The sequence below is a fragment of the Patiria miniata genome, unplaced genomic scaffold (assembly GCF_015706575.1).
Source record: "Patiria miniata isolate m_02_andy unplaced genomic scaffold, ASM1570657v1 HiC_scaffold_7, whole genome shotgun sequence".
NCBI lineage: Eukaryota > Metazoa > Echinodermata > Asteroidea > Valvatida > Asterinidae > Patiria > Patiria miniata.
In genome coordinates this window covers 43,183,205-43,202,727 of record NW_024037074.1, presented here as the reverse complement: position 1 = coordinate 43,202,727, position 19,523 = coordinate 43,183,205, and the positions used below count along the sequence as shown (strand labels likewise).

Below are 19,523 nucleotides of genomic sequence, written 5' to 3'. Positions count from 1 at the left end.
GGAAAGGACCAACTTTAATTTCTGCTATCTGTGTGATTTTTATTCTGAGCAAAGTTCCGTCATTTACAACGAACCGACATAGGTCCTCAGACAAAGCTTGAGATTAACCTGTGACAAATATTACATATGGATAAGTGAAAGAAATAAATGTTTTAAATATCTAACCCAACGAATAACAAATAACTTTTAAACAATTGTTAATTATAGCCTAGCTTGTGGCGAAATAACACAATAAAATGTGTTGAAATATGAAAAGAAACAAACGAAACCACAAAAACAGATACTGGAAGACTGATAAACGTCAAGTACAGTAAACTCACTCCAATCCCGCTTTGTAATTCCAATAATGTACCCCGAAAGCATCAGAATTATCTAAAGGCCTTGATTTCAGACAGTAATTATTTTGTTTAAATAATAACGGCATGTTATTTTTTCTCAACAAAACATAAAGCCTGCGGCTTTTAAGATGCAATACCAGGTTCGTATGCAAATTTTCTTTCACGTGCTTTTGTAATAGACCTCAAAAACCTGCGAGAATTGCAGCACATCCGGTCACCACGTATATTATGACCTACAATGTGTATATAACATCCTATTTTTGCATTTATTTTGTGCCCTGACCGGACCAATCCAATCGAGGGCAATAAATGGGTATTTCGAACGAAAAGAAAGTTAATACTGTATTACAATTTACGACATGATTGAAAACGTTGCGAATTGATGACTTGTATTACAAAATTAAAGTTGTTGACCTCAACTTCTCAATCAATCATGCGGACAACAAGTGGGTGAATTCAAACACAGGAAACTGTGCCTAGACTAGTCAGTGTTTGATACCAAGACGTTAACATACCAAGTGAACGTGGACTGGCGAGACTTGCACAGTCTATTCTTTTGCTATACATGTACATCTTGTGCCGTATGTGGAGCGCCAATACTGGGTATAGTCAAGGGCGGATCCAGCACACAATTTTTTTTTTTTGGTCACCGAAAAAGTGGGTCCCAAAATTACGATGTGTGGTTCGGGGCCCGCTTAAGGGCCCCCAATCATTTTGGATAATAGATGCTCTGTGGTGCGATCTGAGGCTATTTATGACCACTTTAACCAAATCTTTTGGAGGAAAAAGATGGTGGTGTACGCAGTGCCAGCCTTTATTGCGACGCCACTTTAAAAAAAAATGGGTTTCGTTTTTGGGGGAAGGGTTCCATGGCCCCCGTTCCCCCCTCTCTGGGTCTACCGTTTGGTATAGTCTGACTGTGACACTACGAGGCGCTATTCAAAAAAGCATATTTTCCAGAAAATTACACAAGATTTTTTGAATGACAGGAGAATCCTCATTTTAAGGTTCGTTTGCCAACTGAGACTTTAAATGCAGAGTAACCCAGCATGCGCTACCTTGACGAGGGAACTTATGAAATCTCCAAACAAGAACCTAAATGCATCTTGATGATACCCTGTTCGTACAGATTGACCAAGGTCTTGAACTCCGTGTCAAAATCGTGTACTGTTTTTCCGAATGAGGGATTGTGGTAGTGGTAGGGAACTTCACTTCCGTTGATCGCTTTCTCGTACGGCCAGAAACCGAAGACGTTGATTTGATCACAGACATCGAAGAGGGATAAGATGAAGTACATACCTGTTGGGCAGAATTATAACAGAATACCGTTTTATTGCTAATGCAGTCATCTACAGGGCAATGCAAAAAGAAGGAAACCAACTTTTGACACGAATTTTAACCTACTTACTTAACTTATTTGAATTTATTTTTGTAATGTAGTAAAGTTAAACTCTTCAACCATACATTGTGACAAATCTTTTGAAAAAAAACCCCTCAAGAATAGCATTATTATGCTAATTTGAATACAAGTCACCAAAATCACTGTTGATCACGTGTAAGGCTTGTGTTTTTTGTCTTCAAATCAAGCTCCGGAGCTCAGTCAAGCGGATGGAATAAAACAGTCCATGGACAAACAGGTTCGGCACTTGAAATTTTGAAACTACCATATCTCAGAGACTAAACATGCATCTGTAACCATTTTTTCGTCACTTATGTTTAAATATCAATATTTTAATACCATTAAATTGAATTTTTGAAATATGCTCAACAAGTAGGTGAAAATAGCTGTCAAAAGTGGGATTCCTTCTTTTTGCACTACCCCGTATAGAAGAAAATTGAGAGAAGTTAAAGTAAGTTTTCGTGGGATTGTGAAGTTTTACTTCAGGAAAAACATTCAAGACCTCACTACGAATTAATAACCGAGGACGTAACGGAACGTTTCTCCCCTCCAAAAACTGCTCTCAAATTCATCGAAAATACAACTGCGAAACAGTGTTGTGGTCGAGTCCATCACAGATCGCAAGTCCTTCAGTCTCAAGTCAAGTCACAAGCTATTCAAATGAACTGTTACAAAGCATTCCTTTGTCATTATTCACCCCTTACTTGTGACAGGACTTGTGACAGGACTTGTGATGGACTCGACTACAACACTGCTACGAAATGCAGCCTCCGCTCCAAAATATTAACATCAAGAGAAATGCATGAGCCAATACTGTCGGCCAAAAGTGTTTAATGGAGAGCAAGAATTTGCTGTGGTTGATAACCTTTTTATTGGTGATTGTCAAGAGCAGTTGATATAATAGTTCGCTATACAGCCGCAAGGATATCCTTAAATTCACCATAATGAGCGCTTAACTGATTTAGAGGCAAAGCATTTACTGAGGTCCATTTCTCAAAAACATCAATAATTGATATTTGACAAATTGAAAGCACGGAAATTCCCCACCCCACAGGGGCGGCCGAACGCTTTTCAAACTGGGGGACAACACCAAAAACGGCACTAATCCAGAAAAAGGGGGCACCTTCCGTCGGTGTGAAAGTGAGGGCCCTTCGGCCTCCGCAATGGCGGATCAAGAACACAACTTTTTATAGGGGGGCGCAGTGGGTTCACAAATTCACGGCGCAGGGTTCGGGGCCAGCGGCCTGCTGAAGGGCCCGGGGGGATGGATTTTAGATGCTCTGAGGCAATTTCTGACCACTTTAACCAATTTGGGTGAAAATGGTAGGGTGCGGTAGGCGTAGTGGCTGCCTTTTTGCGACGTCAAAAAAATAAAATTGGGTTCGTATTTTTTTTTGGGGGGGGGGGGGGGTGGAGGAGCGAGAGGCATGACAATGTTGCATCCACCCTTAGGCCTTCAGCACACCGCACACCCTCCGCCCCGGCCCTGTCAGTAACCCACCTGGGTCCGCCAGACAATGTCGAGAGACCATTTTTTTTTATCGCGAGAGGGGCACTGTTGCTTTTGATGGCCAGCTCAGTGACCATCGTTTTCGCGTGAGGAGGAACACTATCATTTTTAAAGGGCAGTTTTCCATGAGAGGGGCACTAATAAAATTGTGCTTTCGATGGGGCAGTTTTCCATCTCGAGAAGCTATCGTGAGATGCACTATTGTTTTTGATGGCCAAGGTTCCATTTCAAGAGGGGCACAATTATATTGTTGCGAGAGGGTTCTCGTGCTTTCAAGGGGTAGTTTTCCATCTCGAGAAGGTGCACAATCTTATTAATGCGAGAGGGGCACTTGTGTTTTTGTGAGGCAGTTTTCTATTACAAAAGAGAAGATTTTATTTTAATTTCATTTGCAGCTTGATCATATGCTTTCATACGTGTGCGCTTGAGGGGCAGTTTTGTTTTCATCTCGAGAGGGTACATTTATAACCGCAAGAGGGGCACTTTTGTTGGCCTGGGAAAATCCGGGGGGGGGGGGCAAGATCCCCCCGGTTCCGCCGCCCCTGCCACCACATTAACTCAATGTCTCCCCGATTCTTTTCAACACGAGCAACTTTGCAATATCTTGCCAAAAACAAATCTGCTGAATATTTTGTCCCTTCTGTGCCACCATACTTACCCGTTGTTGGCAGCGCACGTTTCATTGCCATCTTGTGCCAAAGGTTGATGACGGAGTGGTGGTGTTCGGGATGCCCAATTAGCGGCTGGACCATCTTGGAATCGAAGGCAGCAGCAGCGGTTAACTGCATGACACGAAAGAATCTCGAATTGCCAAACGCTGGTAGCCACAGTTTGCTGCCTTTGAACTGTTTGAGAATGGCGCCGAATTGTGAACGGTCGGATTGTTTCTTGAACCCATTCAACCTGAAACAAAAGGGAGATTATTGTATGAAAGTGTTATATATATAGGAGGCTTTTGTAGGAATAGAAGAAAGGGGTGTGATGTTACTCTTGTGTCCCCAGCCATAATTTTTTGAAATTTATGGCAAATTTTACAATGATATTATTATGAATAGAGAGATATGTTTATTTAATTTTTGGAGATGATTTTGCAATTTCGGAGAACTTAAATACTTTAGGTTGCAAAGAAAACTTACCAGTATTTTACATAGCTAGGATTCAAGGTGGTAAAATTTGTCTTGCTTCCAACGTCTGTCTCAAATCCCTTCACCGGGGCGATATTGAACCTGCAGAAGATTCAATTTTACGCAATTTGTATGGCATCTTTACAAGTAAGGCGTCAGCTCCAACCAGCAGACGGTTGTTGGTTCGGGTCTTATCGTACTAATCTTCTGATTACAGTTTTTCGCATGCCTGGGGGAGGGCACAAAAACATCTCTCAAACTCAAATCTTAATCTTCCAAGATTTCAATTGAGGTCAAGAGGCGAACCGGCAAACCAATAATGGCGAGCTCAGTATTCGAGTGGTGATGACTTCTGTAATAGAACAAAGGAGGTCGTAGGTTCGAGTCCCATCACATCCGAGCAAGCTTGTGAATTTTCTGAGAGCCCCGAGATAAAACGGTGGTAATTCAGCAAAAATCTAATAGGCGGGTGCTAAAGTCAAGTTAATTAATAAAACTGCTTAATTTTCTTTCTCGATTAATACGGCAAGAAGTACCAGATAAATTCATTGAAATTTAGGAATGCCACACAGGTCCACAGCACAGAATAGGCCCCCTTTGCACAAGAACAAACGTCCAATTTTAGCAAAGCAAGCCAAGTACTGATTCCTACAACAACTTATAACAAAGGCGTGAACACAATATGTTTTTTGTCCTTTGCCTTTTTGGGTTAATAAAACTGTTCTTATTAAGACCACGCCATCTAAATTATGAAGTGAGTAACTCTAGAAGAGAAATGCAGTCCTCAGTAGAAACATTAACTTCGATGTTTCGTTCAATATGCTTTAAACGTCATCGGGAAAAGAAATGCAAAACCACTCGATACAGAGGGGAGAGTTCTTAAAGAGAAGGGGAGGATCTAAGGTGCATCGGTGGAAGAAGGAATCAATCTCACCTCACAACATACTGCGATCGGTCGATCTCCTTCCCACACCCGGATCCTCTCAGGATGCCGCTTGATCCTACCACGCTGCAGCTCTGAAACTGGCCTGATTTGAAGTTCGCATCCTTAGGAAAACATACACAATCGTTCCAATGATGTATCACATTAAAGACAAAAACACAATCAAAACAAAAATCCACAAAAAAATAATGAATGTTCAATTCAGGATTCTACTCACCTCTGGCAAGTAATTCCAGAGGGTTTGAGAAATGCTACGATTAGCTCCAACAATGGAAAAGCGCATCGTTGTTCCCACCTGGGCGTTATTCTTAGTCAGCGAGAAAACACCAATGTTACCTGCATCTCCCAACTCCCGCCGAAGTTCGACACTGGAAATAAAAACAAAACACATACTGTAGGGGTATTTATATATTAAGAATAGTTCCTGGATAGGGAGTGATCATGGTCTCCGTGCATAACTAAAGATGGCGCTGTTTGAAAAAGCTTAGCTTATTCACTTAGTAAATAATCGATATCACAAATTGCCCAGTCCTGAGAAGATGTCATCATGAAAATTCTTCAGTTCTCTGGCTGCCGGACTAAGAGATTATGGTGGTACATTTATACTTTATGTCTTTGGCTATTTTACAGGTTGTCCCACAGTCGAATCGGGCATGTTTTCAGAAAAAATGGGGGTAGTATTCAAAATTGTGTCATGTATTTGATAAGAAAAATTGGTCTTCCAAATGTTTTTAGTTGGTTTCATTAGGATGTCTACGGGACTTGAAAAACCACTTGGGACAAAAGTTTACAGATCGAAGCCGGTGGAATAAGTCACACGTTACTCTTGAACAAAGGAAATAAATCCTTTGTGTGTTTCTCTAACTGCGCTTTCTCACTTTCAAGGAAAGTAGCCCAAGACGATTTTCAACCCTTGAGTTCGATAAACCATAGCGCTTGTTGCAATACATCGATTTGAATGAAATGAAGTTTGTATGGTAAATTGGTTATCTGACTTTAAGAAATGATTTGAAAATATTCCCAAAATCACATACAATATACATGTGCCTTTATTAATGGTTTTCGACTGTTTTTTTTGTGTGTGGGACAACCTGTGTAAGATTACCTGAATTCACGTTTTTTCTTCGCACTTGGTTTCCTACCCCGGCCCTGTTCTATTACTCCTTTGAGGTGACGGAAAAACTCTGTAGCGTTGTTGCTGTAATTATGGCGGTATTTCTCAACAAAAGGTCTGAAACAAGAAGAAAACCAAATAATCCATACGATTGTATATGAACTTACGTGATTTCCCCTTTTTTTTGCTAGTACAAAAACCAGGATGCCATCCAACATATTGTGCAATAAAAATCTTTGAATGTCTTCCTTAAATAAGGTTGATATATCACACTCACGCCCCCAACGGTGCTGAAAGGGAATTGCCTGAGACGACGCAACGGACACAAAACGGACAAAAACCGCATTTTTGGAAGGCAAACGCCTGACGTCATTTTGCCGGCGTACTTGCGCTTAATAGCCATGCGAAGAGGACTATAATCACCAGTCTGTTTACCCATCATTCCCATCCGCGGATTACTTATAGGAAACGCCAAGAGTGCAGTCATTAGATTTGGAGCATGTGCGTTTACGGAAACATAATTAGAAATGCGTCCAATTATCCTGAAATCAAGCCTGGCCTCCATAATCTTTCTGTATCCGGGCCATGTGTCTGATCTATAAAGTGAGAGGACCACATTGAGTTTTATTTCTTTCGTGTGGAAATTGTCTTAGATGTCAGGAGATGCTTGAAATTTATTAGCAAAGGAAGATTTAAGTTTTAGCTATATTCTTCGTTTCCTACCTATTTTTTTTATCAATTCGATGAATTGCCCAAGATATACGCGCGTGATTCATGAATATTTTTGTATAGCCTAAAATATTCGTGTAAAAAACGTCCTACTCTTGATTATAATAATAATAATAATAACTGTATTTATATAGCGCTTTTTGCCAGAGGATACAAAGCGCTGGGGGAGAATGCAACCAAAGCCAGGTAAATGAAGTATATGAACATTACGAGACCCACTATGTAGCACCTTTTTGCTAGGTGCTGCAGCGCATATTGCTGCCACTGCCAGAAACACCGGGGCAAACCCCTCCTCTTAGCGACAAGTGTTACTGGGTTCTTTAACGTGCATTACACAACACACGGGACCTACGGCTTTACGTCCCATCCGAAGGACGAAGCAATAATGGTAAAGTGCCTTGCTCAAGAGCACAAGCACCATGTTCCCACAGTCAGGATTCGAACCCGTGTACCACGGCACACGAGTCGAACACCGTAACCATTGGACCACAGCGCCCCTAACTCTGTTGTTTACCAATACAAATAACCAAAATTTCAGAGCTTGTCAATAAAGCATGACAAATTGTATGGAGCGAGTTTCATTAGCTTTGTGCAAGGGGGGGGGGGGTAAAAAGGTCATACGCAAAAATAGTCACTTTCAGAATCTGCCACTTTCGACTTGGCGTACCCTAATGTCGAATATAGCGCTGGAGACGGTGGCGGAAGGCACGTTCTGCGGCCGTGAGCTTCTGAAGGAATGCACGAGAGGAGGTGTGCAATGACATCAGGGGTGATCCTGCATTCTTTAAGAATCTTTTGGCCGCAGCACGCGCCTTCCGCACCGTCTCCAGCACTGTATCGACATTCTGGAATAAGTAATTTTGTTGTATGGCGTTTAAATCTCACCATCTTGCACAAAGCTGATGAAACTCGCTCCATAAGATGTGTCATGCCTTCTTTTGATCTGAAACTCTGGTTTATTGCATTCGGGTAAACAACTGAGTTATTTAGGATCAGAAAAAGGACCGTGTTTTTATTGGCACGTAGTGGTTATATAATCGCTAACCCGGGTCCTTGCTGTTGTCATGTTTGCTGGTTTCCTCGTCCATTCCACATGCCTGCTAACATTCTCCTCCTTGCTTTCATGAAGCATGGAAATAATGTGAAGTTGAATTGAATTGAATTGAATTGAAGTGCCTCGTGTGTTAGTCGAGCCAACTACACCGATAAATCAATACAACTCTCAAGTAATCAAGGGGTTCAACCATTGCTGGTTTTACTCTAACAATTGGAGAATCAAATAAGATATTTGTGTGTGGGTCAGAAAAATTTCACTGGTTATCCTTATCCGAATATGTAGAACTCTAATGTACGTGTATCAGTACTCTTTAAGGTATAGGCTTTAGGCCAAAAAAAGTCTCCGGTTTCCGCATGGCTACGGCGACGCGCACGTCGGCAAAATGAAAAAGGTGGGTTTTTTTCAATGAAAGATGATGTCTCAAACGGCCAAACTCACTGGTTTGACTGGAATCCTGCTGCTGCACAATTTTAACGTGTTTTTAGATGGGGTTATGATCGAGAATAAGCTTTATGTGGCCTCTCTGGACTCCCATACATTTGCACGAAGTTTAGTCGGGCACAATTTGCAGTCATCAGCCAACATTTGAAGCAAAAAAAAAAAAGGTAAAAAAAAAAAATCCGCGTCGCCGCACCACTTTTTGGGCAAGCTGCATACCAGAAACCGGAGACTTATTTTTTGGGCCTTACTGGCTATTTAAAAAAAATCATTAAATCACCAGCTCTAACATTCAATTGCGTCCAAATTCAAATTCACACGCTTTTACCAAAACCAATTAGTCATTCACCATGTAATTTCCAAGTTTTGTTAACCTCTTTAGTCGTTTGGTGTCAAGAATATTCGTCATTACATATTAAATTCGTCTAGGCTGTTGCGGAATGGCAGAATTCAGATATCACATTTGTCCTCTATCAATCAATTTAAAATGTTATAAAGTGAACTAGTTTGGTGTGTTCTAAAGCATTTTCCTTGTGTCCCCAAGCACAATTTGGCACATTCATTGCCATGAATATTCGGACCAAAGCAGAGTTCTAAACTCAAGAAGAGTTACCGAACAAAAATGAAGTTTACAAAGATCAACAATACGTTCTTCGTGATTCGTGAAATCGGCTCAGTCGTCTCTTGTTGATATTAGCATACCTAGTTTTTTTGACCACATCTTCTCCTTGATAACTGTTATAATTGTTGGTTTAATGAGAAAATAATAAATTCAATGCTATTTCAATTTCATTGTGCAATTCAAAGCGGGAATCCAACGTGAATAATACATGCATGAAGTTAAGTTTTGGCAGTTCTCTGCTGGAGCGAAGGGTCACTCGGTGCTGCCTGACTATGGACCACGTGTTTTGTGACGTCATACCAATGGGCAACCGACCGGCAACCCAAACATTAAGCATCTTTTGAATGTTGTGTTGTCCATATACAACATTTGATGCTCCGTTGCGCTGAGGTTGCGCCAACCTTTAACCCTCACCCTTCGGCGGTAAGCTCCACGAATCCAGGACAGAGCTGCAGATGTTGTTTTTGCACAAAGTGCATGTGGAGTTATTTTGGACTAGAACAGCACATTTTCAGGTTTGGCATTTATTTTAATCAGAAACTATAAATATACAACCTCCCAATTAGTTTTTTGTTTATTTAGTGAAAAACAAATTTTATAGGCATGTATACGAAAAACATTCCGATCGGATGTATTTCGGGATATTTTGTGATCTTGTGGACGAAACCTTGGGTAACATTCTGATTTTCAAACATAAGTCACGTGACCTTCACTTTCCTGGTTCCTGGATGTGCAGTAATAAATGATATAAACCAAAAAAGGAGCAATATTTTGTGTACAACCAAATTACTAAAATGTCAGGGGTGGTACGCCAAACATTAAACAAATGATGATAACGTCATCTTTTAAATAGGGGTCCCTCTAGAGACACATGACGGAAGATTTATTGTTTTAAGTTATGACCATACATTTACGAGTGTTGGCCACAAACAGTTCTTGTACAACTCAACTTATTTTTTCAGTTCCAAAACGGTGACGTCATCAAGGCGAAGTTATTGTGGGAAGAATTTTGACATTTTCCACTTGAATAAACTACTTCATTTAAATACACAACAGAGATGAAACTGTGCCGCATTAACGACGGCAGCAGCTAGATTTTCCCTTGACAACATAAATATGTTGACGATACATCTTTTATCATTATTTATCAGATCCTCTCAATGCCTAAGACGCCCCGTTAAACTGCGCTGTAAAGGTATGGCCCCAAAATGGCGTCCACGTTATGCAGAAATTAAATTCGAAAAAAAAACACACATATAATTTCTGCATTTCGCAGGGACTCAAAGGCCATTCGGCATATGCTCTAAATATGCCGATAAGTATGCCCAACTTAGCACAACACATTGCGTGCGAAGGCCATCAGTGAGATTTGCCCATGTTTTATGTCAGTAAAGTGAGGCGGCTTTAAGTCAGTTACAGGTACTTCAAAGTCAGTGTACTTTGCCACAAAAAGCTGCTAGATTCCAAGAATTCAGAGTTACTGAGCACTTTAATTATAATAGAGACAACAGGTGTTATTTTATAAATCTCTTTGACGTCATCAAATTGACGTCATCAAATATCGCCCGATCACCTTGTGTTTGTGAGGCCACTGTTTGAGTGTTTTTATGCTCTGGCAGGAGATTCTACGTGTCACGTGGTCTGTCGGTCGGTGGGTCGGTGGGTCTGTCCCAGGAATATTGACCAAGTTTCCCATAAAGTACCAAATTTAGATTTCACACAAAGTAGCAAACCAAATAGATTAAATACTTCACAAAAATAGTTTGTAACGATCGTTGATGTTTATGAAAACTTCATGAATCACTATCTCCGCTCAACGCTATAGACTTCCATGCAAGACGGCCATAGCGTATTGTGCAATCGCACTTGTTTTGTTTTTATCATCGACGGGTTGATAAGCCCAACGGCTTTCAAGACCACTGACGTTTACACTGAATCCTGCTTTGGGGATCGCATTTTGCAAGAGGATACAACCACGGGGAAGCTATCCGTAAATAAACCGTGCGTGCCGCGCAGGGGCAGCGGAACTTTTTCTTTCCGCGCGCTGGGCAATCGGTAAGCCTCTTACTTGCATTGCTTACGATTTCGATGCAAATTCGTCACCGTCACTATCCGGTTCGTTAGTGTGACGTCACCTCCAGCAATCTCTGCACGATTGGAACCGGAAGTTAACGCAGTTCGAGAGTTTGCAGCCAATGGGCGCTAGTAATCGTATTTAATGCACTGTACTCATCATCGCATTATCGCTCCACGCATGCCTTTCTGCGAAATACTTCAGCTGTCACTGCCCTTATCGGACGCCATGACTTCGAAACCCGACCAAAACGAACTTTTCGAAGAGTTTTGGGGGAGTTTTCGAATTGTCGAGGCGGCGTTGCCGTGCCGGCCGCGCCATGAACTATCGCATTTATTGTGCATTGGACCGCGTGGGCACCAGCACATAGCGTACGCCGTGTTTTGAGGCCTCATCAAATGATCAGATCCTTCAGACCGAGAAAGGGGGATCAAATCACGATCAGCCCTCGATCCACCTAGCGTTAACACTAGTCGTCGATCCTCCTCGATGCAGGATCAGATCCCCCTTCGATCCCCATGGCAGGATCCAGTGATCAAGGCTACAATCTCGGCCAAAATGGTTGGGACACTTGAAAATAACCTTATAGTGAGGTACCTTAGTGAAAAAATCGTGACACAGTGGACAAAAGCACCATTTTTTCACCAAAGCATCTCCATGGTATACCTTTTCGAAAAAAAGACGGACGCAAAAAATTGGATGATGGGAAGGGCATGTATGACGTCATTATGACGTCATCAGCTAATTATTACATGCAAAAAATATAAATTGATAATAATCTTTAGAACTACAAGCATTACAGCAACAAATGTGGTATCAAATTAAAGGGGACAGCAAGCTCTTTCATTTGAGTGGTATGTCATGGGGATGAAATATAGTTAAGGGTAATTTTGTGGGTAAAAAATAATCTTTTTTGGTCAAAAGACATGTTTTTTAGGTTAAAATCATGGTTTTTGGGTAGTCACATTGACATTTTGTTTAAACATGCAAACAGTATCTGGTATTGTGAGATGTTGTCTTTAAGTTCGAGAGAAAAGTTCAAATTCTATGCCAAAAGAGTTTTTGCAATTGATTATTAGTATCGCAAATATGTTTAAACTTGTTCCAAAGATAAGCGAGCTACATTAGTAACAAAAATGCTAAGGATCGTTACATGGTATTTAAAAGCACCATTTTTTTCACCAAAGCTTTGCCAATGTGTTACGATCAAAAATAGGGTAGGATGCAAAAAAATCAGATGACAGGAAGGGTACTTTATGACGTAATAATGACGTCGCAATATACTACCGAGCTCGTACAGCAATTAATTGTAGAAAATAAGGTCGTGAAACGTTGTGATGAGATTCCAAGTAATTAATTTGGCATTTTTAGGGTCAGGGAATTGAAGAGTGATATAATCAGTGACATTTAAATAACAATAAGCTGATTTGCTGTTGCAGTGACGTCACTTTTTTCAAATTTTCTTGAAAAATCTAAGCATTTTTGATTATGGACAAAAGTGCTACAATGACGGTATTTGTCACGCAGAAAATAAATTGTGTGAAATTGTGCGGCTCCTTGAATTTGGTCTTTACCACATCCATTTGTTTTGACCATTTATTATAGCTGGAAGACGTAACATTCTTATATGTGTTGTATATTACGGGTAATGAGGTATGGGTTAGGAGCCAGACAGAAAGGAACGTGGTAACCTGAAATAGATTAACAGAGTGGCCGGAAATGGTGATGGTACGTCTTTTAATAATGTATTACAAACGGGGGCCGCCCGATAGTCTGAAGGTCCAATAGTCCGAAGGTTCTTTAGTCCGAAGGTTCGATAGTTCAAAAGCACAAATTTTCCATAAGGGGGGGGGGGGGTTCGTTAGTCCGAAAATGAAATAAGGTTCGTTAATCCGAACATTTGAAGCAATAGTCCGAAGGATCATTAATCCGAAGGTTCATCAGTCTGAAGGTTTATTTATCCGAAGGCTCGATAGTCCGAATTTAGAATAAGGTTAATCAGTCCGATGGTTCAATAGTCCGAAACGAAAATAACAAGCCCGCGGGAACGGGGGGTGCTGTGGGTGCTGCAGCACCCCCAACTTTTTGGATTGGGGTGCTGAAATATGTTTCAGCACACCCTACTCCCGGGCAAAAATGTGTTCCAGCCAGCAGTGTTCTACGATGTTGAAATTGCGCCGCTGCGCTATACATTATGCTTGCTCTAAAAATATCTCCTTCGTTTTGTTCGTTTCTAGTTTTGCCGCGGCTAAGCGCGGCGCTTCGAACGTCTAGCACAAAGTAACACTGTAAAATATCAGGAGGAGGTATTTTCTAAATTTTCAGGCAGTGCAGAATCGATATTTCTCTCAATGTATCTAAAGTCATGACATGTCTATTCCGCCATGATGGAAGCTTTGACCCGAAAAAAATAACCTCGGCCATGACAATGGTGGCAAAGTTGATTATGCTTGCCACGATTTTTTTTCATTCGATCTTTCAATAGGGGCAAAGTTCATACCTTTCCCCTGAAGGTTTTTCTTTTCATTTAAAAGTTTCATTGACGTTGCTAGCATTTTGTACTCAACATTAACAAATATCAAGGTTCACACACATCCCAACCTAATAGGAGTGGGACGGGCTTCCAGTGGAACCATTTTGTTTTAACTTGAACCAAAAAACACTCTTTCGGGTTTTATAAGTTTAAGTATATACTTCAGTATATTTCATCACAGTGCATCCAGAATCCAACATTTTCAGGGGCCTTAAAGCAGGCCCCTGGCCCTGTGTCCCCACGCCGTAAGGGCTCGGAAAATAAAACAAAACATACACGACGGAATTTACTAAATGTAAGAAAGCAGCCTAGCAACAATATTATTTACATGCGATGTCATGCATAATGATACGATTCTTTGTCCATAATTAAATGGAACAAAGAATGGAGATAAAAATACAGGGTTTTCGACTTTTCAGTACAGTAGAAACGTTATAAGAGCAACATTATATTCTAAACAAAAACGTGAAATAAATTGTCTTTATAATTTCAAAAAAACGTTAGCTAAAAAAGTCGCGGCGCTTCGAACGTCTAGCACGAAGTAACACTGTAAAATGTCAGGAGGCAAGGGCGGATCCAGAACACAATTTTTTTTTGGGGGGGGGGCCAAAAAACAATTTTGGTCCCCCCAAAAATGTGGGTCAAAAAATTACGGCGTGGGGTTCGGTGCCCGCTTAAGGGCCCCGAAAATTTTTTGGATTCTAGATGCTCTGTGGTGCGATCTGAGGCAATTTCTGACCACATTAACCAATGTTTTTTTGAGGAAAAGATGGTGGTGTACTCATTGCCTGCCTTTATTGCAATGTCACATAAAAAAAATTAAAAAAATGGTTTCTTTTTTTGGGGGGGGGGGCATGGCCCCCTTTTGGCCCCCCCCCCGGATCCGCCCTTGTCAGGAGGAGGTATTTTCTAAATTTCAAGCAGTGCAGAATCGATATTTCTCTCAATGTATCTAAAATCATGACATGTCTATGATATTTCCGCCATGATGGAAGCTTTGACCCGAAAGCAAATAACCTCGGCCATGACAATGGCGGCAAAGTTGATTATGCTTGCCACAATTTTTTTCATTCGATCTTTCAATAGGGGCAAAGTTCATACCTTTCCCCTGAAGGTTTTTCTTTTCATTTAAAAGTTTCATTGACGTTGCTAGCATTCTGTACTCAACATTAACAAATATCACGGTTCACATACATCCCAACCTAATAGGAGTGGGACGGGCTTCCATTGAAACTAGTTCCAGTGTAGTTTCGTTTTAATAAAAAAGCTATTCATGGAACAAAGAATGGAGGTAAAAATACAGGGTTTTCGACTTTTCAGTACGGTAGAAACGTTATAAGAGCAACAGTATATTCTAAACAAAAAAGTGATATAAATTGTCTTTATAATCTCAAAAAACGTTTGCTAAAAAAGTCATATGAAAGTTGCTATGAATCGCCTCATATTGCACCACAGAGCATCCATATTCCAAAACTTTTAGGGGCCCTTTAAGCCACGCCGTAAGGGCTTTGCGCTCCGCGTTCGCATTAATTTTGTCCGTCCTTTAGAAATTCCAGCACCCCCTGGCAAAAGTTTGTTCCAGCGGGCTTGAAAATAAGGTTCAATAGTCCAAAGGTTCGATAGTCCGAATTGACAATAAGGTTCGATAGTCCGAAAAGACTCTATGATGGTCCGATGGTCCGAATCGACAGTAAGGTCCGATAGTCCGAATCAACAAGGTCCGATAGTCCGAATCAACAAGGTCCGATAGTGCGAAGAGTCATACTGACGAACCGTATTGCCCATTCGGACAATCGAACCTTATTCTCAATTCGGACTATCGAACCTTTTTCTCAATTCGGACTATCGAACCCTATCGTCTATTCGGACTATCGAACCTTCGGATTAATTAACCGTATTCTATTTTCGGACTAATGGGACCTTTGGACTATCGAACCTTCGGATTATCGAACCTTCGGACTATTGAACCTTCGGACTACGAACCTTTGGACTAATAACCCTTCGGACTAGAGAACCTTCGTACTATCGGGCTGTAACCATTACAAACACAATACCAGTGCAGCAAGTCATGTCCTGCAGTTTGTAAAGGTTTTTAGTTTGGGACGTGAAAAAGACAAACAATTATCCATGATGCACAAGCACAAGTGTGTTTCTCGATTAAATGCACCATCCTTGTCGTTGATGGACCGTCTATCCTATTGAAGTATCCATCAGACATCATCTTCTGTGTGACACGAGCAGAGGATCTCTGAAGGTCCACTGTGTGAGTAATTTATCCTTTCTTGTTTCCACAAAGCTGGATTGCGACTGAGATCGTGCAAATAAATACTCTTTAAAAAAGCTTCATCTGTAGTCTTGTTTATTAACTATTAGAGATTTTGGTAAAAATGAACAGAAGTCTTTGTAGAAATTGTAGATATAATTCATCTTGCGTAAAATATACCTTTGCAAGTTTACAAACTTCCACAAAACGTATTATTTTGCAACATTGGAACGTATAATTGGTGTGAACATTCTACCTTTTTATTACTTATGTGAACTGTTACTATCGTATTTCAGGACAGTCATCATGGATTAGACTGCTTGCATTATCTGCATGCAAACTACACCAGAAAAACTACGTTGTCCACAAAAAGGTTTAAATTGTAACGCCGGAGAAGTATATGCTCAATTCCTGGCTAATGTTGAAGGGTTAAGGGCAATAAATGCATTGCCAGTTGATGTAGAATACGGAGCCAAAGGGACAGTAGAAACTTTTGTGGAAAATAATGCCTCGTGGCATCATTTCTGAGGTAACATTTATGAGATAATCATGACGTAAGACATTGCATTTTAACGAATCATTGATCACAACAGGGGATAGGATCGAGGAGCGAGGGTCAAATGTACATGTACATACATGTTTAATTTAATACATTAAATTAGAAAACATCCCTCATTTTATCAAACTATTTGTATTTAAATCTTTTAAAGAACTAAGAACAAAATTGGCAACTGCATGATTTCCTTGATCTCAGAAACGTATATTAAATGTAAAAAAACGATCCATGGCTTATTCCTAACTAATATCTCAATTTTAATGTATAAGTGTGTAATAATTAGCCGATGACGTCATAATGATGTAATAAATGGCCCTTTCAATCATCCAATTTTTGTTTCCTACCTTGTTTTCGAAAAGGTAAACAATGGAGATAGGCCTACTTTGGTGTGAAAATGGTGCTTTTGTCCACCCGTGTCACGATTTTATCACTAAGGTAGTGACCACGCCCTGCAAGTCACTGCTCTTAGCTAGTGGATCAGTTACAGCTGACCACAAGTAGGCTCTTATCAGTCTAAACATGCTAAAACATCAGGTAATCCGCTGCAGGCACTACATGCTTCATTAGGCTTGAACCTTAGAAACTGAGGTTCGAGAAAATGCATTAGATTGGGCTCAGTTCTGTAATGACTGATTGGGGACTCTCTACGTTTCATTTGTAGTTTGCAGTTCTAGATAATTTGTTTTTCTTGTTAAATTTTGTTTAATCTGTATCATTATTATGTGCAAATTGAAGATAAATCAAATCAAATTAAACCAAATCAAATCAAATCAAATCAAATCAAATCAAATTAAATCAAATCAAATCAAATCCTTCCCATTTGAGTTTTAGTCTGTCACACTGGTTTTGCAATTTTGCAGTGCGTAAGTTTCCGTGATCATTGATGTTTGTAACTATCCCCGATTGTGGATTCGATTTCCATTAGATTGCCATTTTCATTTCTGCTTCATCTTTTGCAATGGAACACGGACCATCTTACCTCGATGTGTTACGATGAGAAGAGGCAGTATTCACCCTGGGTTGAGTAGGTCTACCGGTAGCTAGTCTCAACTCCTGACTGTAGACATGTTCCTGCCTGGTCTCAGTTGCGTGAAAACCGCCCAGAAAAACCCAAATGGTAGCAGCGAACGAAACCACAGATATAAGAAAAGCAAGTCCGCAGATACGGCTCCGCGATATCCGACTACATGTACATGCACGGAAAATCCACAATGAGAGGCCGCAATATCTACCCGTGCTGCCGGCGCGTCCCACCCATTTCGCCATCGCTACTGTCTGGAATCGGTGACTTTCAACCGTCCTACCAGTAAAACTTAGTGCACGATTTGTTGTATCCTATTGTACACGGACTGGTTCAGGTAACACACGTCTGTCGATACTGAAACTGAACGTTAATCGTGAGTTTCCTGTTAATGTTGGGAATATCTGTTCTAGAATAACATATGGAGCTGATTGTCTCACTTAGGGCGCCGCCAACGATGGAACAGAGATAGGCGTGTAGAATTCGATGCCGAGAATGCTTTGTCATTTTTAAATCACTGTATAATGCTCATTTGAAGTACTCCGCACAATTTGTTCACTCGGTATCTGAAACTACAGTTATTCAAGATCATTTTGTGAGAAAATTGTAACAAACTGTGAATCTTTTGTGTTAGTAATATCCTTGAAGTTCGACTTGCATGTTTTAACCAAAACACGCGCAATGTTTATGGGTCTTTGTTCAAGCAAATCACAACACTATCTTCCGCGCCGTGTCGTGACCCATTGAACCTCATTATACAATTTGTTCACACGGCATATGCAAGAATGGCTCATGAATATCCGATTAATATTTGAATAAAACGTCAATATGCAAATTTTATGTAAGTACATTGTCCTTTCAAAAGAGGTTCACCGTACCGTGTCGTTGATCGCGTTTCGGGGACATCCCATTACCATATTTGGTCATAATGAACTGTTTCATTTCTTTGAAGGATTTATTTTAAGAAATTAAACGGCCAACTCATTTTCGAATGAGGTTTCATTGAAATTATCTTGCATGCTCCACAATGTAAAAGCTTTGACAAGTTTTTCATAGTCAGAGGGCCTGTTTTGTTAGGCCTAGGCTCAAGGGCGGATCCAGAACACAATTTTTTAGGGGGCCAAAAAAATTTTTGGTCCCCCCCCAAAAGTGGGTCTAAAAAATTACGGCGTGGGGTTCGGGGCCCGCTTAAGGGCCCCGAAAATTTTTTGGATTCTAGATGCTCTGTGGTGCGATCTGAGGCAATTTCTAACCACTTTAACCAATTTATTTTGAGGAAAAGATGGTGGTGTAATCATTGCCTGCCTTTATTGCGATGTCACATTAAAAAAAAAAAAAAATTGGTTTCGTTTTTTTTTTTGGGGGGGGGGGGGGGCATGGCCCCCTTTGCCCCCCCCCTGGATCCGCCCTTGCCTAGGCTAGGCCTAAGTATGCGTGCTGGAGCAGAGCTAATGCTATTCACCCTAGAGTAGAATGGAAGTGACCATCTGACGACACACGCACAGCGGATGCACGGAGTAATGTCGCTGAAACTAATGAACGGTCGGGAAACACTCACATTTATCGGAAATTGATGCACTTTCCTCGATGTCAATTTGTTCGCCGGCTTTCCAAGAAGGCTGTGTGGGTCTTATTTTACAAGTAAATTGTCTTGGAATATATGGATGTCTCAAATTTGCGTGAAAAATATGGGTGGTTTCGACGCACGTTTCCGTCTGTTTACATGCCAAATCCATCGACACGTTCTTACGTTGCCATGAACGCGCGCGTAATGCGCGCACTGAATGTCACTCCTGATCGGT

General features: G+C 40.8%; 1 protein-coding gene across 2 annotated transcripts; it reads right to left on the bottom strand.

Annotated features, from left to right (window-relative positions):
- Window positions 1–1,125: 1,125 nt before the first annotated feature.
- Window positions 1,126–19,383, bottom strand: LOC119745947 (CMP-N-acetylneuraminate-poly-alpha-2,8-sialyltransferase-like). 2 transcript variants are annotated; one of them, XM_038222659.1, is made up of 8 exons: window positions 19,280–19,383; window positions 17,680–17,775; window positions 6,420–6,545; window positions 5,532–5,682; window positions 5,306–5,418; window positions 4,384–4,473; window positions 3,906–4,150; window positions 1,126–1,637 (listed from the first exon to the last, which is right to left on the bottom strand). In XM_038222659.1, coding segments are annotated over exons 1-8 (1,050 nt in total). In that variant the 5' UTR covers window positions 19,282–19,383; the 3' UTR covers window positions 1,126–1,410. The 2 variants fall into 2 exon arrangements, with proteins under 2 accessions (XP_038078587.1, XP_038078586.1); XM_038222658.1 differs by lacking the exon at window positions 19,280–19,383 and having other exon boundaries at window positions 17,680–18,520.
- Window positions 19,384–19,523: the final 140 nt, after the last annotated feature.